We start from the raw sequence: 26,250 nt of genomic DNA, 5'->3' as shown, positions 1-26,250 counted from the left end.
GAAGCGTTACATCTTGTCAGTTGAGAGATAGCCAGCACCTAAGTTGATACTTCCATCATCCATGGGCGAAATTGTATGGGGAAAAAACCGTAGTAGTTCAAATTATAGACACTGGCAAATGAAAGGGGAACTGACATTCGTATTCAAAATTTTCCGGGCGTTGATGAAGACCTTAATAACACTCACACTTTCAAGACTTTTCTACTCTTAAGATAACACTTCCATCGTAAATTAATATTGCGGTACTAGATATGCTTGAGCGGAGTATTTACGTCTGTTTTGAATTGGCGCTGACAGCAGCGCCGAACTTAGTCGAAGTCTCCATCTATTTTCCCCTCTACAGGATGTTTCAAAAATACGGGGCATAATTTCAGGTATGTATTTCCCACATGTAGACAATCAAAATAGTTCATTACAACATGTGTCCGGAAATGCTTTATTTCCGAGTTATGGCCTTCACAACATTGAAATTCACCGGAACGTTTTTCTTTCCGCAGGTCGTTGCCGTCAAAGGAGACATTAAGAGGGCACTCTGACAGTTCATTCCGAGGCGAAGGTTACATTCAGTGTTATGTAGGCGTTAGACTGTGCGACATGTATTGAAATCAAAAGCTGGCAGAGATACACTTCATGTACGGTAAGGCGGACGGCAATGCTGCACTGGCTCGTCGTTTGTACCAGGAGAGGTACCCACAGCGACAATGTCCAGATCGGAAGACATTTATACGTCTCCATTACCGTCTGTGCGAGTATGGAAAATTTAACTCTCCTCGTTTGGGAAGGGACGACCAAGATCTACAACTCCAGAAGTACAGGAGGAGATTCTGGAGGCTGTGAACATGACTCCTTCTATCAGCACACGAAGGGTAGCGTTGCAAGTCAATGTTCCGCATACGACTGTCTGGAGACTGTTGAAAGAGTATCAATTGTATCCTTATCATTTGCAACGTGTACAGGCCCTGTCACCAGCAGATTACCCTGCACGAGTTAGGTTCTGTCAGTGGTTCTTGCAGCAGTGTGGTGTAAATCCCAACTTTCCTGCCTTAGTATTATTTACAGATGAAGCACACTTCACACGAGATGGCATAACAAATTTCCACAATCAGTATGTATGGGCGTATGAAAACCCACGTGCAACTGTTCCATCTCATCACCAGGTGCGGTTCTCCCTCAACATGTGGGCCGGTATCATTGGTGATCGATTAGTTGGACCCCATGTACTTGTAAACAGACTTACGAGGCAGGCGTACACATACCTCATGTTTTAGAAGACACTCCACTGATCAATCGTCAACACATTCATTTCTTGCATGATGGCGCTCCTGCACACTTCAGTCGTACGGCTCGCCGGTACTTGGATCGAAGGTTTCCTGATCGATGGATAGATAGAGATGGCCCAATTGATTGGCCTCCACGCTCACCTGATCTGAACCCTCTCGATTTCTACTTGTGGGGCCATTTAAAATCATTGGTTTATTCGTCTCCGGTGTCTGATTTGGAATCCCTTCGGAATCGAATTGTGGCATGTTCTGAGGACATACGCAATGCTCCTAGAGTTTGGGATCGTGTTCGCAGGTCAATGAGACATCGATGTGAGGTGTGTATTCAAGCAGGAGGTGGACATTTTGAACATCTTCTGTAATGACAACGACCTGCGGAAAGAAAAACGTTCCGTTGAATTTCAATGTTGTGAAGGCCATAACTCGGAAATGAAGCATTTCCGGACACATGTAATGAACTATTTTGATTGTCTACATGTGGGAAATACATACCTGAAATTATGCCCCGTATTTTTTAACACCCTGTATAGTCCGCTTCCATAAGAACAAAATGTGCTTCCCGCTGGATACTATGACTTTAATGAGAGCGATGACTGGCTCTGAAACAGTCTGACACCTCTGGTCTACACCGTGAAAGGAAGGAGTAAATGTTTTCATTTATGCTAATCTTTCGAATAATAATTCAAGACAACAGTAATGTCATTCGTAACATGATAAAACAACGGAATTCTAATGAAAAGCGTAAAACGTAAAGTATTTTTTAAACGATCGTCTTTTTTTTTTTTTTTTTTTTTTTTTTTTTTTGCTGTATTTACTTGTTGCTAGGGAAACCATTCTTCATAATACAAAATCACAGTCTAGTATATACAGTCACGAAGGTTGAGTTTATGAGTGTACTAGGAACAATAGACTGTGCAGACCTGTAGTATTTCGCATTGTCTGTAATGAGGCGATAGTAGCGATCCTAGTGGTTAGCAACTATCTATGGATGCATATTTACTACGTATTCAGCTTCGTGACTGTATATACTACACTGTGATAAAACTATACTGAAATAGACCCGTTACAGAGAACTTATTGTTACTTAGTTACCATTACAGAGCAGTTTTGCGAAGGCTTTGGAATAATATTGCTCTCAATTTTCAATGCAACATATTGTATTTGCAATTTTAAAAACATAATCGTGCAAAAAATGTTGTACAATACATGTTTGTGAAGTGCATTACAAAATCTCGGAAAATGAAAAACTCGCTCTGCTCGTTTATCAAACCTTTCCTCGATTTTGTAAAAAGCACTTGCCAACCTTGTATCGTTATATTACTATAACAACACGAAGTTATACCGAACTTTCCGAAAATATAACGTTCTACATTGCACTTTACAGATCTTATATTAGGGGGAGGAGAGCAAAGACTAATTGGGATTTCCCGATCTCTGATCGGATCAAGAAACCTAATAGGAGTGATATATTATAAGCCTTGCGGAGAATTTCGAAGAAGTTAGGAGAACCTAATTGGTCAAGTCCACTTTCATCAGCTCCACGCTGAGGCCCCCTGGGATCTTTTAAGATGAAAAAGAGAGAGTGGTGTGCGAAAAGCAACGGGAAGTTACCGCATTTATCTTGGCATGGTAAGTCTTTCCACGATAAAAGATCCCGAACGTAAACTATGAGTGAGTGAAGAAAGAAAAATGCCCAAACTGATCAGGAAGAGAAAAAGAAACTGGCAGGGTAACTGGCTGAGAAGAGAGCGCCAACTGAAGGATGCACTGGAAGGAATAGTGAACGGGAGAAAAGTTCGCGCAGAAGAAGATAATATATCTGATGATAGACAACATTAAGATATACAGATCGTATATGGAGACGAAGAGGAAGTCAGAAAATAGGGAAGATCGGCGAATCCTAGGTTTGGAGTGAAAGAATGTCTTTGGGTAGAAAACTATGAATGAAACAGGATTAAGATTAAGAAAATAGTATTTAAAATTAGCTTACGCGTGTATCCATACGCATTTGTAAATTTACATTGCGCTAAATTATTGTAATTCTCTACTGTAAAATGAATAACTTTGATTTGTTATTTCACTCTTTTTAAAGTCTTAATCTGTGTGTCCTTTACATGACATTTGATTTTCGCTTTCTATCTCATTCCTAAAACATTAAAGCATAAACATTCATTTTACACGGTTGTTTGTACTTTTATTACAATTTTTTTGTTTTCTTTTGCATGATATTTATTCTTTATGTATTGTCAGTTAGTAGAAGTCTATTGACATGTATATTTTTTGACTCACTGAGTCTCCTCTGGGAATTAGTAAAGCGGAAATAAATATTAATATAAATTTAGAGTTTAAAAAATATGGATTTCTTAATAAGAAATTCCCAGTAACTAACAACAATGTTAATTCGTTTAGGCTGGAAAATTATTGGTCACGAATAGACCTCATGTCAGACGGCGCCAAACTTGCTACACTTACTGCTCCGTGTGGCCGCTTCCATTTAACTCAATGCTACAATGTCTATAATTCCAGCTACATTTGTCGCAGAAAGTTGCTACAAATGTAGCTGCACGTAGCCACCCATGTCGCTACGTGTGGCCACCCATGTCGCTACGTGTGGCCACCCAACAGCAGTAAATGTCGCAGAAAAAATGGACGCGGACCCATTCGAGTTGCGACACGACCTTGGGATGCGCCAAACTTGCTACATTTACTGCTCCGTGTGGCCGCTTCCATTTAACTCAATGCTGCCTATAATTCCAGCTACATTTGTCGCAGAAAACTTGCTACAAATGTAGCTCGTGTGGCCGTACCCTAAGGAAGCAACTTCTTCATAGCTAACGATAAGACCTGAAATAAAACTTCATAATCTAAATACAGCTGCAATTAATGAAGAATGTTTTAATACTATTTATAGCATTTATTTCGAAATATATCAACACACTGCCTCATATAACTCCATTTTCTTAATTAAAGTTTTCTGTTATAATTATATATCAATTAAAAGCGTCTACAATGACTGAAGTTTGTTACACTCGTAAACTAGACTAAGTAAAACATGAAAACTGTGTTCAAGAAACTTTCTAATACAGATTTTCTCAAGTTAAACTTTACAGACGGAGAATTATACAAAATATTGCATTGCGAAACTTTCCATTGCCGGAGAAAAGTTTAAAAGTAACATTATAACACAGCAGACGTATATTAGTTTTCGTATTTTTTATTATAGATTGCAAAGCTCATAGAATAATTTTATACTTACTTACAAATGGCTTTTATGGTTCAATACCGCTGTCACGTTAAGCCCGCCATCTGTCCCTATCCTGAGCAAGATTAATCCAGTCTCTACCATCATATCCAATCTCCCTCAAATCCACTTTTATATTATCCTCCCATCTACGTCTCGGCCTCCACAAAAGTCTTTTTCCGTCCGGCCTTCCAACTAACACCTATATGCATTTCTGGATTAGCCCATACGTGCTACATGTTCTGCCCATCTCAAACGTCTGGTTTTAATATTGATAATTATGTCAGGTGAGAAATACAATGCGTGCAGTTCTACGTTGTGCAATTTTCTCCATTCTCCTGTAACTTCATCCCCTCTTAGCCCCAAAAATTTTCCTAAGCACCTTATTCTCGAATACCCTTAATCTCTATTCTTCTCTCAAAGTGAGAGTCCTAGTTTCACAACCACACAGAACAACCGGTAATACAACTGTTTTATAAATTCTAACTTTCGGTTTTTTTTAGAGCAGACTGGATGACAAAGGCTTCTCAACCAATTAATAACAGGAATTTCCCATATTTTGTTCTATATCTAGCTAGTTCTATTGCTACTAATGAGCGTATTCCGAATCTCAGCGCTGAGCAATCTGATGGCATCACGGTATTACGAATTTCAACGATGACGTCACTGATACTCCACAGCGGTGCACCGGTGCCATCAGCTTGCAGAGGTGGTGGCAGTCTCCATCAGCTGGCATCAGTGAATCTGATTGGTTCTTGTATAGGGCGGGAATTAGCAGACGAATGACATCGTGCACTGTTGTGTGATGGCGGTGTGTTCTGCTGTATTGTTTGTAATGAGCACAACGTAAAAACAATATGTTCATGGCTTATGAGCGAACATGTCAACGGACCAGTTATTACTACTGGTTCAAGAAATAAATTGTTTATGCTCTCTTTTCTTTGAACGAGATGGCAGTACGGAAATTTCGCAAAATCTTGCTAGTGTAGCATAGACAACAACTTGTACAGCCGCCATGGCAACTATCGAAACTTCCAGCAGTTTTGTTCCTATTTCGCTGCAGCGTGACGTCATTGTTGTCCACCGGTCCAGTGAGATTCGGAATACGCTGTATGTTATCCCTCCTGTTCTATATAGACTTATTACATTTCAAGTACCAAATCTCATAACCTTATTCTTTGCCGTGGTCGTGCCAGAGAATCAGTCCTATTCCGAGGCTTATGTTATAGTTTCGTAACAAGCTGTTTTTTTTTTTTTTTTTTTTTTGCGGCGATGGATTGTTAGAAATAGAGTTTTTTAAAACATATTCAAAATATTCCTTTTCTCGTCCCCTGTAACTTGTGTATAATCCTATAGAGTGCTTTCATAAAATTAAAAACAGAAAAGCGACAAATAGTGTTCCGAATTCCTTCGAGCGTTGATATTTTATGTAATTATTTTAATCTAAATCATAATCACCAAACTTTTCATTCAAAATAGGAGAACTGTCTACAACCCATTCACGAATCGGGTTTAGGAATACAATGTATATAGCTAGCATTGTTAACTCACCCTGAAATTACGTAGTGCAAACTAGCTAATTATACAGCTGGTACAAAAGCGAATATCGACAGCACAACTACAAATCGGTACACAGAAATGACGACCTACATAAGACTGAAACAATACAGAATCGCTAGCAGATATTCCTTGGCAACCAAGTTTGTTGCTTGCTTGAACCAGACATCGATACGAGGGAAGCGACGTAATTGAATTAAGACCCGTGAGAAACTGCAAACGTGTCAAATACGGAAGTGCAGGCGTGGATAAAACTTTTCATAATAGAAGGGAAGGAGAACAAGAAGCTTTCTTCATATAATATACTTTCAATTTCTTTATAAACGATTTTAATCTAACTTATCGTGCATATACATTCTTAGTAATTATATAATTGAATCACTAAATATGAAACGGGAATAAGTTCCAGTTTTGGCAAAAATGAGTTAAGACTGTAGTCATAATAATTTAGGTACCGTCATTTCCCATAACTATGGTCCAAGCACCCAACTATGATCCAAAATGCATTATGTTCTACTTAGTCCCCCAAGAGTTCGGTGTTTACCATTTGCAGCGCCACTGTGATGGACTTATGTTCCCCATACATGCTTCCATCTACCATTACACGTGGCAATGATATGGATGCTTAACAAGGTCAGTGTGCATCGTCCTACTGAAGGTGTGAAGACACGAAATCATTCAGTTTGTGTCTGTCTGTTTTATTAAGCTCTCCTCTGTAGAACTGGTAAGTTATAGATACATGATTGTTTGTACAATTAAACCTGGCTATATAGTGTTGACTTTCACGTAATAATTACACTGCAGAGGTTAGGGACTCTTCGTGAAAAATGTTTAACCTCAAGGCTAGAAGTCAGTCCTCAACTATGTACCACAATTTTTCGTGGACCATAGTTGTATTTCATTTTGAAATATTTGTTTTAATGAAATGTGACCAATGTGATTATTTACTTCTGCAAATACGGTATCTCAGTATATTCTAAAACACCATTCAACATTATAGTCAAGTAAACAAAGAAACAGGCTGTTCCAGCATCAATAGTACTAGCACGAATGATGGTCCGGTAAAACGAAAACTTCAGGGTAGAAGGAAAACAACCGTCCCTGTGACTGTGAGAGCGATGAAATTGAATTGGATACAGATTATGATGTTTCCGGTGTTCTCTCCATTTTTATAGACAGTGAGTCAAATGTGGAAGAAAAAAAAAAGACGAAATCTGTTAAATTAATGCTAAAGGCACATAGTTATATGGTAGTTACTTATGAGGAGGAATTGTGGCCAGGGAAAGTTTTGGAAGTGAAGAAAAATGGAGCTGTTGTTTCATGTATGGTAAGAAGCGGCAATTACTGACGTGGCGAGAAATGTAAGACATTTTATTCTATAGAAAGGAAAACATAATAAAACAAATTGAGGACCCCAAATGCGTCTTGAAAAAGAGAGATCTATTTTCAATTTCAGAAGTCAAGAGAAGTAGAGATTCAAAGGATCGAAATAAGCCTACTGAATGTAGTTCTCAGTATGGTAAATAAACATTATCAGTGAATTTATGTGCATAACATTTTGCTAAGAATGTGTTAGTTTATTTTGATACCGTACTTTTGTTCTTTAATATACTGTAGTTGTTCATTATTGCAGGAAAATGACTTTCAGATATCACTTGTTTATTGTGTGTTTATGCAATGTGTACTAATAAAAGGAATCCATGTACTTTTCATTTATTTTTAATATTTCTGTGCTAGATTATGTTTCTACCCTTAAATTAGAAACTCAGTGTATTGATTTACGAATAATTACAGCTCCAGCTATAGTCCATTCATGCTTTCAAGCATGAATATATGAGTGGACCATAGTTGGGCAACTCAGAATACAACTATGTACCAATGCTTATTATTTTTTAACACGTGTAATTAAATAATTTCAAACACATATGTCAATATTTATTTAATACACACTTACAAGAGTCCGAAGCCAAGATTTCACTTAATCTGGATGAATAGTACTGAATATACAAAGAAAAATGTGAAAAATGTGGACTATAGTTAGGGGAAACTACGGTATGCTTTTTCATTCTGCATGGAAAGGGAAAAGGTCCCGCATTTCCTCAGTGTAGGTTTCAACACTTTTGTTTTCGTGTTTACTTTGAAAAGGAGCTCAGTCCACGACTTGGAGAGAACACAAAAAAGAAACGGGAAAAGTTGAAGATGCAGGGGAACAGAAAGGAGACTGAAGATCATGAAGAAAAGAACATACTTCTACACCAGTGTTGATACAGGGATGAATATGAATTATAAAGAAATTATGACATGATGTTACGAAAAGCGAGAATATCTCGAGAAAACCTACTATAACAGATCTTGTCACAAAAACTGTTACTAGGACTTCACAGGATTTAAACTCGGGTCCTCAACGTGGAAAGTAGAAGCTAGAAGTAAGCCCCTTCAAATATTATCAATTTCAATACAAAACCAATAAAAATCGACAGATGGCAATGCATTAAACGAACAAAAATTACGTGCTAACAGCAATAAGAATAAACTACAGTGAAAACTACTCTAAAATATTATTTTTAATTTTACTAACAGTAATAAACCTGTGCAACTGTATAAAGAAATGAAAGATAAACACTCTCTTTGAGATGTAAATATCTTCAAATACCACTTAGCGCCCGGTTTTTATGACTAAGACTTTACAATAATATGTTTAGATCCACTTTGAAGTAATAACAATATTACATGCATGGTCGCACTATAAACAATGGCCAGGCTTACGGCGAAATTTATGGCACCACATTAAAAAGCACAAGTACGTTTCCGTGAAATTAACTTGAAAATTGCACGTTTAACGGACGATTTCCCTCCCATCAGCAGTTTCCAAGCTTAAATCCCTTTTCACAAGAGGAAAGGATTGATCTTTTCCAAGCATTTTAGTCGCTCAAGCCAGTGCACAGATCTACCACGTACCAAAATCACTGATCATAGTGTAGGAAATTTCTCTTAATTTCTAGGATATTTCGAGCTAACACAACTAAAAATAAATAGGTATCCATCAAGAGCTTTCATGTCTTTATAACCTCGCTCGCCATTCCGTAATTTTGAAAGTTGATAAATGAACACATTACTGGACATGCATGTGTTTCATAGTCTCTTCACGATGATGACACATACTTTCTCATATGTTTCATGCAACAATTCAGTTCCCTTACCGTTTATTTTCTTTAACTATTATTGAAAATACATTTTCAAAGGCTCTACAGCCTTTACGACGCCCTGGCCTACTTCCGAAGAAGTTCTAGTAAATTAGCACAATGCAGGCCTACAGACACGTAGGATCAACACTACGCGAGACTATCGCCGAGACAACACAGGATTATCACAATACAAATGACATGCACTCAGTCTCCCGAGGTATGAAGGTGTCTTCAAAAATGACACCGGGAATCGAACACGGGACATCTAATAAAGATACCACTGATCTTACTTTCTTACTTACTGGCTTTTAAGGAACCCGGAGGTTCATTGCCGCCCTCACATAAGCCCGCTATTGGTCCTATTCTGAGCAAGATTAATCCAGTCTCTATCATCATAGCCCACCTCCCTCAAATCCATTTTAATATCATCTTCCCATCTAGGTCTCGGCCTCCCCAAAGGTCTTTTTCCCTCCGGCCTCCCAACTAACACTCTATATGCATTTCTGGGTTCGCCCATACGTGTTACATGCCCTGCCCATCTCAAACGTCTGGATTTAATGTTTCTAATTATGTCAGGTGAAGAATACAATGCGTGCAGTTCTGTGCTGTGTAACTTTCTCCATTCTCCTGTAACTTCATCCCTCTTAGCCCCAAATATTTTCCTAAGCAACGTATTCTCAAACACCCTTAACCTACGTACCCCTCTCAAAGTGAGAGTCCAAGTTTCACAACCATAAAGAACAACCGGTAATATAACTGTTTTATAAATTCTAACTTTCAGATTTTTTGACAACAGACTGGATAATAAAAGCTTCTCAACCGAATAATAACAAGTATTTCCCATATTTATTCTGTGAGCTAGACATCCAATTTAATGTGTATAATAAAAATAAGATGAACTCCGGTTTTTTGTTACACACAATAGGCATTACAGGTAATTCCAAAGGCAAGACATAATTATACGAAATCATTTATATAATTCGAATAGTTTAAATACACGATAAAATCGGCATTTAAAAGCTACATAAAAGTTAAAATACACTGTGTATCAAAATGATGGTAATACTTTAATATGATTATTAAGTATCAAGAATAAATTAATATGGCACACATCATTCGACAATCAAAGTTTAGGGAAACGTATTATTTCTGTTGCCATGGGAAACAATGTTGAAAAATAGCAACTCTACAGCACAAAATGTTTTGCTTTCTGCAGCTTGCGAAAACAAATTCAGTAACGATGATCACAAAGTTGTTTCATAGACATTTCCGAATTGGCCATCTACTGCGTCGTTGGGTTGGACATGCTACCGTCATTGATCTGACCTATGCCTCCTAGGCCTCCCAAATCACCAGAGACACCTTGTGACTTCTTTCTTTAGGGGTTTATGAAGAATGCAGTTTATGTGCTGCTGCCTCAATGCCTTGAAGTGAGATATCGGATATTGCGCGATATGTTGGTGACCGAGTGGCAAGAATTTGACTATCGTGTTGATGTATGCCGAGTAACATGGGATTCTCACATCGAGTGTTCATAACAAGTCAATAACAACTTTGAGAGTTTATTAAACAAATTATATGCATAAAATTGTTATTTCATTGATAGTTAATAATAATCACATGAAAGAGGTACTATAATTTGGAAACATGGTGCATATTAGTGGTAGGCTATATACAGTGTTACTATAAACGATCTTTCCTATTACAAACTTGAATAACTATCGTTAGGAGACACTTAGAAACATGATATTGGTATCAATGGAAAGAGAAACTCAAATAGTTTTTGTTATGTTGGTGAACCTGTCGCATATTTATTAATTTCGTTGCTAGAAGACGATATAGCAGAAAAATGGCTGCAAACGAAGACAGGAGGGCATTTTGTGTGCTAGATTTTCACAAATCCCAGTCTGTTGTCACTATACAACGCAATTTTAGAAGAAAATTTGGTGGGCCTAGTAACCGTAAGTGGTACGCTGACTTCAAAACGAGGGGATGCATCTGTAAGCGGAAGTCAACCGGTCGTCCATTAGTAAGTGAGGCAAATGTGGAGCGTGTGAGAGAGAGAGAGAGAGATGTCAGAAACGAACTGAATACACGACTTCCAAGGAGATGGATTGGACGTGCTGGCCGTGAAGATTTAGAATGTTTGCATTGGCCTCCACGTTCCCCCGACCTCGCTCCTTGTGATTTTTTTCTGTGGGGTTTTATAAAACAACAAGTGTATCAGTCATCATTACCACCTACCATTGAGGATCTTCGTGTCCGCATCACAGAGGCCATTGCACTGGTGGATGGTCCAATGCTACAACGTGTATGGCAGGAAATTGAATACAGACTTGATGTGTGTCGTGTGACACAAGGAGCTCACATTGAGCATATGTGACTTACTTACGGTTGTGAACCAAATGTTTCTCTTTCTGTTTCATGTTTCATGTTTTCCAGTGAAAATATTTTAAAACTGTTGGAGTTTCTGTTTCTGTTGATACCAATTTCATGTTTTCTAATTTTTACTGATTTAAGAGTAGCACATGTGATTTAACCGAATGGATAACAAAAAATATTTGAGTTTCTCTTTCCATTGATACCAATATCACGTTTCTTTCTAAGTGTCTCCTAACGATAGTTATTCAAGTTTGTAATCGGAAAGATTATTTATAGTAACATTGTTCCCTTTAATTATCTTATGTTTTTAAAACTTGTTTCGATCGATCACCTACGATTAACAAAACGGTTGGTGAATGAGACCGCATTTTCACGTTCTCCCTCTCTACTTGTCCTATTTACAGCTTCGGGCTTTTAAAATTTCAACTGAATTCTGGACGAAAAATATAAATAATTATAAATTATACATAATATCTACTTTCTCTTAGCCAAACGTTCTTAACGTCGTCACCAAGTTATCATTTCATTTTCCAGTTTATTATATTATTTATTATGCACCCATGTAAGAAGATGAACTTTATTTCTATGAATTACACACCAAAGCCAATCTCTCTTATTTCTAAAATTACGATACCTGACTTCATTTATAATTTTCATGATTTAAATAGATAATAATTACGTATTTATGTCTTTACAAATTTACATAAATATATTTATATATTTATATATTTATATTTATATTTACTGAAGTAGACATGTAAATTTATATAAAAGTTAATAGTAATTTATAGTAGCCTATAAGAGAATATAATTATATTTTATGCGTGAATAGAAAGTTCAACGCCCGAGGCGAAGCTAAGGGTAATAATTTCAATGAGCGCATAAAATCTGTTTACTCTTGTGTGCTATACAATATTTTATCCATTACTGCTATTTAAATTTCACTATTGGTATCTAAATTCAATTTTAAATTCTACGCCTTTTGTTTGTAATGTGTTGCTTGTGAAGAAGTTATAAATGAATGATTTATGGATTGTATGGTTGCTAATGTGTTGGTTGTCATGGAGACAAAGATTTAATTCACTACTGTGAATTAAGCCATTGTTTAGGTTACTAAGGACGGTGAAATGAAAACCAGTTTAGATACTAGTTATGGATAAAATATATTAGTGGCATATTGAGACTCTTTAATTGTAAAGGTTTATAACAACTTGCTTAAATGGTTCACCTACGCCTAATAAATAGGTTTACAAGAAATAGAAAATATTTGACTATTCAGCCCGCTTTCTCCTTTCTCACCTCTGTATTTGCTCTGCTTTGTAGCATCGGGCTTTGGAATTCACAAGAAAAAGTATAAATAATTTCAAGGGAAAAATTGTTCCGGGGCCGGGTGTCGATCCCGGGACCCTTCGCTTAGCGCACGAATGCTCTACCGATTGAGCTACCCAGGAACTACACCCGACAACGTCCCAATTTTTCCCTTTATATCCACACAACTCAAGTGGGCTGACAAGGCGCCAGAAACCCAACTTTGAGTGCACACAAACTCTGTGTGACTTGAATTGTGGTTTTCTGTTAACGTACCTACAGTGATGTATATATTAAGCAAATCTGGCTTTCAGGTAAAGCTCCCTGTGTAGCAGACTTGAATAATTTCAAGGGAAAAATTGTTCCGGGGCCGGGTATCGATCCCGGGACACTTCTCTTAACGCACGAATGCTCTACCGACTGAGCTACCCAGGAACAACACCCGGCACTGTCTCAATTTTTCCCTTGAAATTATTCAAGTCTGTTTCACAGGGAGCTTTACCTGAAAGCCAGATTTGTATAATAGTACATTATGCAACGAGCCTATAATGGTAGTAATTAAGACACGAGTATGTTTGTTTATGAAACGAGCGCAAGCGAGTTTCATAATTTTCATACGAGCGTCTTAATTACAATTATAGGCAAGTTTCATACGACTTTTTATGCTCGACCATATTTATAACTTGAAATTATTCATAAGTATTCATGTTATGGTTATGTAAGTGAGGAGCGGAACTGACCTGAATTGTGAGATGTGCGCAGACGCGAAAGTATTGATTTTTTCCGAGGCACGAATGTCACTGACCTTGATATAATGTAGAGAATAACATGAACATTAGTCTTGATATAACCTGGAAATTGATTTATAATTGAAAAAGGAGATGACAAATTGAATTTATTTGAATATTATTTACAATTAACGCTAATTATTATAGTAACAGAGCATAACCTTCTGCGACAGTATTGGATTTCCAGCTTCCGTGACTTTTCGCTAATTGGCTTTCGATTGCATATCCAAGAATAATCGATACTTGCGGTTTTATAATGGTACAATGGTGATTTCTCATTGGCTGAACAACTGAATTATAATGAATAGGTGTACTTTAATGAGGTGCATTAAAGGGCTACTATCAGGTGTATAATTACTACATTTCGGCATGATCGAGCATAAAAGTATAAATAGTTCTCTCTCTCTCTCTCTCTCTCTCACACACACACACACACACATATACGTGTTATACAAACGTTCTGATATCGTTAGCAAGTGATTTGTCCCATTTCTGTTTATTTTATGTAATGCATAAAGTTAAGAATAAAATGGTGTTACGACTCTTGAAGTTCGAAGTCATTTTATTATGTTTTTGACGTTGAATAACGTCATCATTTCAGGGTCACTGGGATAAAAGGGCAGATTTTCGAGTAACATGATGCAACTCTGTCTTTTGATGCTAATAACTTACTATTTGTGGCGTATTTATACGAAGATGTTATATGGGACTGAAAGAATAAAGGCTGACGTATCCAAAAATTATGTTTAATTCTTACTTTAAAAAATTGTACATTGTTTAGATAATAATCCAAAAACAGTGAAATACTTTTCCTAATTTTACAGACATTCAATCGCTTACTACGGCTGAGACGTAAAAAAATGGAACAAACATATCGTGATGATTTCACTTCAATTAAGTCTATTAAAAAGCAATCAAATAATGTTTGAAACGTGGAAGTTCGTGGCTTAACTAAAACAAACATCGTATTATTTTCACGGAATCGAGCAGGTCTTTTTTTTGGAGAGAAAGCCAGCTAAATAGCTTCGTCAGGCTGGATCCACTATGGAGAGTAGCAACCTAGTTACTACAGACGTGAGAATGTCCACCAGGGTGTCAGCACCAGGCAGTGACAGAGCGGAAAGAGGCGACGGTGTCTGCAGATCGTGGGGAGGTGTGTGTCACAATGGAGGTGAGGGACCATGAAACAAGACCACGGAGCGACAGTCCATTTCGCACCAAGGCACATTTCAAGAGCCGTGCTTACGCCCAGAATTTATAGAGTATGTCTTTCTCAAATTCTAGTAACTACTGTATACTAATTACTGTCATTTCCGAAAAAACACTAAATAGCTGCCTCCAACCTACAAACACATAACTAAGGAACTACCGGCTCCTTCGCTTTCAAAACAATTTATCAGTTTTTAATATTTCAGCTTTCTCTCTCTCAACTAAGGCCCAGTTGTACGAACTCGGAATAAAGTCCTGTTAAAATTAACTCTATGGTTACACGAGAAATGTTTTGTACGAACTCGGAATACTGCATTATCCGAAGTATATTTTCCTACAGTTGACACTTTGGAAAAACTGAGACAACGCATTATAAATGCAGCTGCACTAATCACTCCACAAATGTTATGGAACACTTGGCAGAAGGTTGAGTACCTTTTGGATGTCTTCAGGGTAGCTCGAGGCGCACACATCGAGTTGCACTGACCATTCTCCGAAACTCGGAGAGATTTTACATCAAGTTGCACAAAAAAGTTATGTTATAAAACCATTATTTATACTTTAAATTAGTACTTATATCTCGATCCCTCTAAGCAGAACACGGTGTATTTACAAGATATCCTCACGTGCTTATATACAGTATAATAATGTTTACAGTTAATTATTAACGTTGTGGCTCAAAAATAGTAATACTTCATTTGTCCTTTTATTATTACATTATATTAGGCTATCATGCAGTTACTAGTATATTATTATTATTATTATTATTATTATTATTATTATTATTATCAATAACTTCAAGGTTTAGGCCAGTGGCCTGTTCCGCCTCCAGAATTTTATCGGTCAAACTGGTCTCTCCAACGTCTCTTTGGTCTTCCCACTCGTCTTCTTCGTGTAGGTCTGCAACACCATGTTCTAAAAGGTATCCTATCGTTGGGCATTCTTGTTATATGGTCGTACCAATTATTTATATATATTTTTTAATTATAGTAGTTATACTCTCGACATTCAGTTCTTGACGTATATCTTCATTTATTTTATGTTCCTGTAGTCTAAATCCTGCTAGTGGCCTTAAGAGTCTCATCTCAGTGGCCTCAATTCTACTCTGTGGGCTCTAGACAGAATCCACGTTTCTGAACCATATGACAATGTCGGAATTGCCAGTGTATTGTCAAATTTGAGCACAGTTTGTCGACTTTATTTATAAGTGTACGTTTAATTGTACCAACAAGTCTTAAAAATTTATTTAACTTGTTTTCTACGTCTGTGCATGATATGTAAGAGAGATCACATCCAAGGTAAGTAAAAGAATTTACTTGTTCAATCATCTTATCTTCTACTACAATTTTAGTTCTTAGTGTATTATTTCCGCAGAAACCAAATACTTTAGTTTTCCTGTGTGATACTTTTAGATTGTAGTTATTAGCAACAATTCTCAACAAATGGACTGCTCTCTGTAGGTTGTCTTCCGAATCAGCCAACACCAACTGGTCGTCTGCGAAAAGTAAGTAATCTAAAATGATATTATCTATAAAATAATGTGCTTTTAAATTGTTTCGCCATTCTCTTACGGCTTCGTCTAGGTACAAATTAAAAACAGTAGGTGATAAGGGACGCCTTTGTCTGACCCCTTGGTTAACTTTATTATTATTATTATTATTATTATTATTATTATTATTATTACTGGAGAACGGTCTTATTCATAGTTTAAATGTTACACTTAATCTCACATAAAATGTTTTTTTTTATCCTAACCGCATTTCCCTAATTCTTATATAGGCATTACATGCAATCATAGGGAACTCCTCAAATCCATTGTCACTTTTTTCACGTACTGATGTTCAAATTATGTATATGTGTCCACCTCAATGACAAATAGCATTTGGAAAATGTCAGGTTATCTCCAGCCACTACAAATATGAATATTTCATCACAGAATACAAAACAAGTTCTATCTAAATATATTATGTATTAGACACAAATGTTTCCCCTCCCAATTAAAGCGAAAATTCATGTTTCCTCACGGTCCACTTTTCTACAAAAGAATACTTGTGCTAACTATTGACTGAGTAGAGAAGTTGTGCTTGTTGGCTAAGCAGATTAACACAAGCATGAAGTGTAGACTGCCCCAAGTCAATAATTACAACAACTGCCACATAGTAGCAATCGTTTAACGGAAGGCATCAACTAATTTACTCCCACACACATAACCTCAATCACGTTACGCTTCTCTAACTGAGACGATTGCTACTGACAGCCTTTGTCAGCTTGTCAGGTCCGACTACAAGAAAATGGCAGGCATCCAGTATCCCATCACAATCGGTACACTCCACACAGATTACAACAGACAGCCGCGCAAGTCCATTGGTCGATATGCAGATAGAACCAAAGCAAAATGGTGGAATGAGAGCAATAACACGCACAGAGGAATGACAAGTAACATAATTCTTAAGATAATTCCAAGCGAGCGCCATACAGCCAATCAACAAGCTCATTGACACTCGATTGACCTATGAGAATCCGACTATACTGATAGTACATAGCATGGTGTTCTAAAATTAATAACCGATATTTTTTTTCTCTTACGTTCATTTGTTTATCGTACGTTCATTTTTTACCATCATCTCTGCATCGATAGTAAGTCTGTACTCAAGCATATTCCTGTTCATTATTGGCGGTTCGTATGAAAGTACTAACAAAAAATGGCAAGATTTGGGACAGATGTGTATAACCTCAAATTTGTAGTTTTATTCTATAATTCATTTGTTTCATTCCTACCATCTCTGCTTCATTCTATTACGGCAGAGAAAACATGCATTCTGTTATTGATTAATGGGAATTCATTACGTTGCTATAACCTGAAATGTTCAGTTGTTTTAAATAAATTAAATTTCAGATATCCGCACTGTTATCCTTGCAATTAAGGTAATAAAGTTTGTGTGTTTTACGAAGATGAACATAAACATCACGATTATATTATAAAAATTCGATCAAAATGGCATCTTTCTCGCATCGGAATTCTCTCAAGTCGTGCTTGATATTTTTCTCTGTGAAAATTTAATTGAACTTCTAAACTCATGTATGTTGTCGTAAGATAATTTTTTCTCGACCTTCGGTCTCGAAAAAAATATCATGACAACATACATTCGTTAAGCACAATTAAATTATCGAGAAACTATCAGCACTCGTATTATAGAAGAATGTCGTGATGCAATGAACCACAGTAAGATTCGCCTTCATTAGCACCATTTCATTAATCATCTTTAATAGTTACAGGTTGACCAGGACGATATGGCGGACGTAGTTCCAGGATTCGCCTACAGGTGGAATCTGTCTGCGGGAGCTACACATAACTCAGAGAAGCTGCAGAGGCTGCAATCAGCGGACTGCAATAGACAGGGAGAGTGTAGCTCCCCCGGATAGATGGCGCCTTGGTGAGTCGCGGAATCGACGGCGGTGTCTCCCTCTGGTTAAGGATGCAGCAGATTCATGTACGTGAATTGTGAACAGATGCCATCCATCTGAGCTGACTGCAGAGGAACATCACAAGGGGGCGGAAGGGCGTTCCTATTCATGAGAACTTCGTCAGACCTGGATCCTGTGGCTGAATCGATAAGATGGCACCAAGCAATGAATCACGTGCTTGATGAGCAGTCCTAAGGACTTCAAAAAATCATCTCAATAAAAGGAAGTTCCACAATAAGCCCAAGGCTGCGGACTTGCCTACGAACCTTCCTTCGGAAAAAAATTCACAAATAATAATAATTCGCAAGATTAATATCCGGCGACCTTGCAGGCCAACTTACAGAAAACTGCTTGCTGGTAATAAGGGCGCCAAAAATAGGGCCTACGTAATAAAGATGTGGGAAGACCACCATCCTCCATGAATATCATATTTTCAATGTTATACTCTCACAAAATTTATATCGCATTAGCATAAAGAATATCCAAATAAGCCTTTAATTGTCCATGAACTATAACAGGTTTTGTTATTCATCTTCAAGCAGGAATCAAACCCACGTCCGAGAGCAATACCGGATCAGGAAGCAAACGCGCATGCTGAATGAGCCATGCAGGTGACTTTTTATCACTACCGAATCTCAGAAATAATCCAATCTTATACGCAATCGGTAACGGAGTTCGCACAACTGGTTGAGAAACTTCATGAAGAGGAAGAGTTATAGATATATTAACTCGTGGGTGCTCTCATCTTTCTGCCAAGTACTGTACCCACTCCAAGGAGCCTGGCTTGTCATAAGTTGAGCTATATAGTGTCTCCCGCTCTCGGCGGAGCTAATGGAGATGTTTAAGGCGAATATCTGTACCTGCATCACTCACAGGTCCCTGCACAAAGCGAGTCTAATATTAAAATTTAATTGCTTCCCTGATACACAAGGACAGCGACGTTTACCCTGTAGCTCCTATCACGGGTACAGAAAGAGCTACTAAAATTTAATATCGAGCCCTCAATGTAGTGGGCATACTTGCTTGCTTCCATCACTGAAGGCTTGGAATGACCAGTTTATAGCGTATTATCAAAAGACAGCATCACGTTACGTACTGAAGCCATCTCTGACGAATATAACAAATAAGTGCACGACAATGACAATCATTTTCTCATTATACGTTTTATACATTTCCCAACAATTCAGTTCTTTTAATATTATTATGATAGCAATGATACCTCTGTTTACAGTTTATTTTCGTAACTATCATTCAAAGACATATATTGGTCCGGTCCACGCTTAGGATGATTACCTGGTTGAATTTTTTCCGAGATTTTTCCTAACCGTAAGGCGAATGTCAGGTAATCTATGGTAAATTATCGGCCTCATTTTGCCAAATACCATCTCGTTATCACCAAACCTATCGACGCTAAATAACTTAGTAGTTGATACAGCGTCGTTAAATAACCAAGTAAAATAATACATATATTCAAAAAATTATTTAGCTACAGTATTATTGTTATTATTATTATTATTATTATTATTATTATTATTATTATTGTTATTTTGTTCCTAAAGAGATAGACTCATATTAAGTTCTATTAACACATTTCATATACTGTTAGAAGTAATAGTGCTAATTTTACAGAGCGTAAAAATGTCTAATTTGACATTAGAACTTTCTTTGGCTAATTTATTTCATAATATTAATAATACAATTGTTTCTGTTTTATTTCTTTGTAACGATGAACATTAATTCGCTTCATTTTGATAAAAAGGTTATAGAAGATGAGGCAACTTGCATCCCCTGTGCTAAGGATCTTCTTTAGGATGACTCCATCGAGGTGCCTTACAACAGGTCACATTTCGGTAAGTACATGTCAAATGGCACTAAATTACACATTCATAATGTCTGTTTATATCAATCTTACTATATGGACGCGAAAGTTCAATCAAAATAAAAGGGATGTAAAAAACTGAAAGCTGCATAAAGTTGTTGAGACCTCTGCTGGGCATTAGTAGTAAACAGAAAAAAAACAGATATTCAATAAAACCTCAAAGTAAAGTATAATTCTTATAGTGCTTGATTATAATTATTGTCTAGAAGTCCATGATGAGTTCATGTTATAGTAACTTCTTATGCAGGTGAGGTATGATTCTATTTATTATTTCAGACGTATTTTTTTATTTCACTTTTTGGCCATTTTTCCATAAAAGTTTCCATAATATAAGGGAAGAAATTACATTACATCCTAGATCATATATACCCAGATTGCTCTGCGTTATAGGCTTTGACGGTAACAACTTTTGTCAGGTTTACTATGCTGCCATCTAGTTGTTACATAAGGAGTCACGCCATAACTGCCATTTGAATTGCATTAGCGATTGTACTGCCATCTCGTGTTCGTTTACGGCGGACGGGTGGCGATCCAGGCGGTTGTTCTCTTCAAAGTGCAACCGATTTTAACATAGGAATGAGTCATCTATATGTGATCTGGGATTACATAAACAAAACTGGAAAAAAAAAAACTCATGTGTAAATAAGAATAAGTGCAGAAAGGATTCTCCAACAGCTTTCTCATAGCAGGCAATAAGCGAAGAGATTAAAGAAGAACAAGAAATAGATGGAATGACTAAAAGCATCAAGTGCAGTGCATTATATCGTCAATGTAAACGAGAAGATGTCTTATTTATTTACAAAACTTACCTCCAAATGGAGAAAGTGATATAAACAACTTGAAAATTTATAATAAAATAACAAAGGTCTAATATAAAAATACAACAATTATAGGTCTAATATGTAAAATAATCTACAAAAAGTAAAAGAAATGAAAGAGCATGACTTCCTTTTACACAAAAATATTAAAATTTATTTATTACTGCCAAAGAAATTATTTCTTAATATGAAAATAGATCCCTTAAGCGCAGCAATTACAAAATCTAAAAGATAGGACTTCTGTAGTTCTTGTGAAGTCCAAAACGGGACCAAAACTTTGGGTACTACAGAATGCTAATGTTCCACAAATTAGAAAACAGAGCTAATGAAAGAATATTAAAGAAATTACTGAAGTACAAGCCAAAATGGTAGCAGAAATATCGGAAGACCGAAGACGAGACAGATCAACTGCACCTAACGTGAGTGAGAAACAAGATCTCTGGCTAAACCGCGACGACGAAGACGACTTTCCTGAACTCTTCTCGTTCCACGATTGCTCCACTGCCACTTTTTCCTCATTCCATCGAATCTGAAGAGTCTTCTAACCCAAATGACCATTGCATTACCGTGCTTCACCTCACAATATTTTACAATGTCGACAGAACTATTTCATTAGCATCTCTGTAACATTAGTGTTGGCCGACGTCCCTGACTAACTATAGCTGCGGAAGGTAGCAAATTGAAGCAGGGGTAAGCTGTGACCTCTAGTGGCAAAACACAGACAAGAGAGTCATTGTTTACTGACAACACGAACAATGAACAATGCTTGCATGATAATATGTTATTTGGAACTGTTTCCTAAACATAAGATGAAAGACGGTCTGCCTGTCGACTCCTCCCACATCTACTTACGAAGTATTCGCACAATGAGTCGAGTTTAGCGTGTCATTTATTAAACGTCTCCCAGGAATGAAATGATAAGTAATCAATTGGCTTTGCTGCTTTATCATCATCATAATCATCATCATCATCATCATCTATCCTAAAGACTCGTTCTTTTCATTTATTCCCTCGTCAATCTAGAGGATTATACCGTGTGTTCAGTTCAAAACTTTTCACTTTAATACCGTAATTTTAGAAGTGCAGGGGACACGATTTTGAGGGAAAAACACGTCGTTTTCAAGGCGGAAGTTCAAAACCATTGCTAATTAAATTTTCTGTTTCCGAATGCAAATGAACATTCAATAACATAAGACATCGAAGTTCCTTGTATGAGTGTATAAGTTTCTTGATACCGAGTTTGAGATCAGGAGCTTTCTTCAAACCTATGAAATTTGTGCAGACCCATTTGAAATTTTCCCAGGCAGTATTTTCTTTAATAGTCATGGTGGGTTGCAAGAACGCATTTATTCCTTCGTTAGCTGCTAACGGACCACTAAGTTCGAAAGACGCGTTGCAAGAAACATCTTTAGTGTTATTGGTCCGTTAAAGGATTCACTAACTTAGGGATCTGATTTCCCTACTTTAATAATATTTATTCCTCCGTTAGACAGCCATCTTATGGACATTTTGTGTATTGGCAAGTAGTTTATATATTTTGATTCATCATAATGTTACCTGTGTGAGATTCAGGCATGCGACAGTTTGTATAATAGGCCTATACACACGACATTAAAATAATATTGCATATCGATGGCTAAAAAGTGATACCGGTACCTCGTATCTGTACATATTTACAGGTAAATAAAAGAAACTGTTTTAGAAATTACTTTCTCAAAATAGACAAACTTACCCTTTGGATCCAAAATATATAATGCATTAATTAGAGCTTACCCTGAGCTAGATAATTTGTAGAAACAAAAGCCGCCCTAAATAAGGGTTCGATAGATCGGCCTACTAATCAATTCATAAAGAATAATAAGTAAACAAAACAATTTTGTGACACTTGGAAAGAAAAAGAAAAAACATTAAGATAAGAAAACGTAGGAAATCATTTACAATAAAAATTTTGTTGGGTACAAATGATTACTAATTATAGCTAAGGATGATTTTAACACGTGAGATCCTATGGCATCAATCGTTGCATCAGAAATTTTATATTATTTAAGTTGATTTAAAGTTTCACGTGGGATCGTGCCACGGGCACCGAACATGAGTCCAAAAACTGTCCAATGTGTGATGTGGTATTGTGCTCCAAGATGCTGACAACAAGGCTCATATATGACTTGTTAACACACATAGATTTAAGAAACAAATCAGATTAATTATTTAATTGTTTAAGCTAATTGAGTTAAAAATTGATACTCTAATATTCATGTACTTCTGTATTTTCTATTTGTATACAGACCCTATTATTACATGCTGTATGTATTTTACTAATTATTAATGTTATTGTGCTCAATGAACTCTCTTAATTTTGTGATATATTTTGTATACCTGATCTGAACTGCGCCCGAGCACGAGCTTCTGCTCTTTCGGGCTGCAATGCCTAATGTAGCTCAAGTGTACAGTATTAAATAAATGAAATGAAAATGAAAAAAATATAAGAACCATATATATGTTTCTGCTTTGCAACATCTTCTATTTAAGAACAAAATATTAGTACACTGTCCAATTTTGTGAACACAATAATAATGTAGTTAATCTAACTAGTAATAATGTAGTTAAACTAAATTACCAATTTTGTAGATACGAGATATATCTTCTTAGCCATCGATATACGGTAATTTTATTACTTATTTATTCATTATTCTGCCAATAGCGAAGTTATTGTTTATTTCTTTATTACAGACTCTAGTTCATAGTCTGATGACGAGGTTATGTGCTCTATAAAATCAATGCACTCGTGCGATATTTTTAATAACAAATAGGCATATTTATCTTCCTCACTGAAATTTCTGTTCCTGATTTCTTTCTGGTTCGTATTAGTCTAAATTTATTGCAAATTTTGACAACAATAAAAGTAATTTCTCACATCAGTCAAACAGCCGATGTTCACTTGTTATTCATTCATGTCCTATTGCGTCACTTGTGAAATCTAAAGATGTTTGGTTAACGATCCAATAACTAGTGACCCGTTAAATTCCTCTTCTGCAAACCTACAATCCACTAACTAATGGAGGAATACATTATTTATAGGTGTGTTTTCTTGCAACCCAGCATCAGAATATTAATAAAAGCTTCTAAAGTCAGATTAGCTGACTTTAGATCCAACAAAGATATCTTAGGGCTAATTTAATTTGCTTCACTTTTCAAGTACATTTTTTTCTCAGATCCATCAGATTTCGTCTTTCACCATAGCCTTTACTATACAATTCATCAATCCCACTTTTACTCGTATATGGAAAGAAGTAAGATATATGTTATTGTGATTCACCAGAGGTTGGTACTAAATACTGTGCTCTCCTGGTTAATAAATCTTTTCAGATTCCCAGTCACTCCTTATATAATGCTGATCTGTATTACGACTCTCCCAAAGGAACAGGAATCAGAAAAAAATAGTGAATCCAAGTTGAATACCTATTATCATATCACATAGTTTGTATGCTCGTGGTGCAACTCTTGGAATAGGCCATGTTCAATATATGTGTATTACTACGATAAACCACAAAATTGCTTTAACATCTTATTCCACCAGAACAACTTTTCTTCACTAACCTTTTATTTATATTTTCATCATAATTATCACCATCATATTATGAACAGATTAGGTTTAGACTCATTTGAACCTGTTCCTAAGTCCAAAGATGTTCTTGTTTTGGTCATCTACTTCGGTTTTCTTTTGTTTGGTGCATGAATACTTTCTTTGGTAGTCGATCTGATGTCATTCGATGTACACCCTTTGACACGGAAAATGATCGCTCTCCTGTATAATGGATTTGTCTGTCGTTCGGGTTAATGCGCGATTCACACAGGGAAATATTTAACATCGAAGTTCGAGGATGAAATCAAGTCGTAGCGGCGACGTATCTGTATGTCAGGAAACGAAGTTTTTATGGCTTAGCAATACAGCTCTTTCTTCTAGTTCTAAACACCAGGTTTCAAATCACTCTATATAAAACACACGCGCGTAAACATAAGGACTTAGTCCCTAAACAACAACCAATTTCTGTGTCGCAGGATGTGCATGTTCCTGTCAATTTGTCTGAAGTCTGAATATTTTCAATGATGTTTGCGATTTTTAATACTTCTAACCGTCCTGCCTTGTTTCTTTTATTTATTTTAGTAGGTTATTTTACAACGCTTTATCAACATCTCAGGTTATTTAGCGTCTGAATGAAATGAAGGTGATAATGCCAGTGAAACGAGTCCGGGGTCCAACACTGAAAGTTACCCAGCATTTGCCCATATTGGGTTGAGGGAAAACCCCGGAAAAAACCTCAACTTGCCCTGACCGGGAATCGAACCCGGGCCACCTGGTTTCGCGGCTAGACGCGTTAACCGTTACTCCACAGGTGTGGACCTTGCCTTGTTTCTTGAGGCTTTCTCGAGTGAAGTAAATTCCCCTGGAGAGGTTACCATGTTTTCGCAAGATACTTCCAGTGGTCGGGTTGCCACCTTTTAGCCTACTGAACAGACTTGTGAATGGCATTTCCTCCATTAATGATGTTACAGCTATACCGCTATTACTCGGCCCCCAGAGCCTCATTGTACAAAAAGAGGTTGCACGACGTGAAGGTGAGGTCAGTGTTGCCAACGAATGAATTGGATGTCGCTATTCCGACACCTTAGAGTCGTTAGAATATCGCTAAGTTACATAAGTAAGTTGCTAAAAAGAATTGCTAAAAGAAATAAACGACAAAAAAGTACACATACCATTAAATGATTTATAAGTTTGTGGTCTGTTCATACCTATTCGCTGTTAGAAAAGATATATCATCATCATCAGCAGCAGCAGCAGCAGCAGCATCATCATCATATTCTTCTTCTCCTCCTTTCGTTTTCGTTCCAGAAGTTGACGATCCAAGTTCAACTGACGTTTAAAGGTACGTTTTCCTCGGTGCGACTATTGCGATGATCGTTCAACGATGATCGTGCAACGATAATCGTTGAGCACTATTCCTTTGTATTTTCTATGAAGCTGTTTTCCTCCGAGCGACTGCCGCGACTCTAGAAAATACAAAGAAATAGTGCTCAACGATTATTGTTGCACAATCATCGTTGAACGATCATCGCAATAGTCCCACCGAGGAAAACGT

At 36.8% G+C, this 26,250-nt stretch overlaps 2 protein-coding genes across 11 annotated transcripts in view; one reads left to right on the top strand and one right to left on the bottom strand.

Moving 5' to 3' along the window:
* LOC138698290 (uncharacterized) overlaps window positions 1–18,373 on the top strand; it is a 94,567-nt gene extending 76,194 nt beyond the window's left edge. Inside the window, exon 4 of the mRNA XM_069824493.1 lies at window positions 18,221–18,373. Coding sequence (XP_069680594.1) covers window positions 18,221–18,373 — 153 coding nt within the window. The remainder of the gene's footprint in view (window positions 1–18,220) is intronic.
* Camta (Calmodulin-binding transcription activator) overlaps window positions 1–26,250 on the bottom strand; it is a 1,741,786-nt gene that overhangs the window by 1,607,107 nt on the left and 108,429 nt on the right. The gene's annotated exons all lie outside the window — the stretch shown is intronic.

The sequence above is a fragment of the Periplaneta americana genome, chromosome 1, assembly GCF_040183065.1.
Source record: "Periplaneta americana isolate PAMFEO1 chromosome 1, P.americana_PAMFEO1_priV1, whole genome shotgun sequence".
Lineage (NCBI taxonomy): Eukaryota > Metazoa > Arthropoda > Insecta > Blattodea > Blattidae > Periplaneta > Periplaneta americana.
This window is presented reverse-complemented; position numbering and strand designations above follow the sequence as displayed.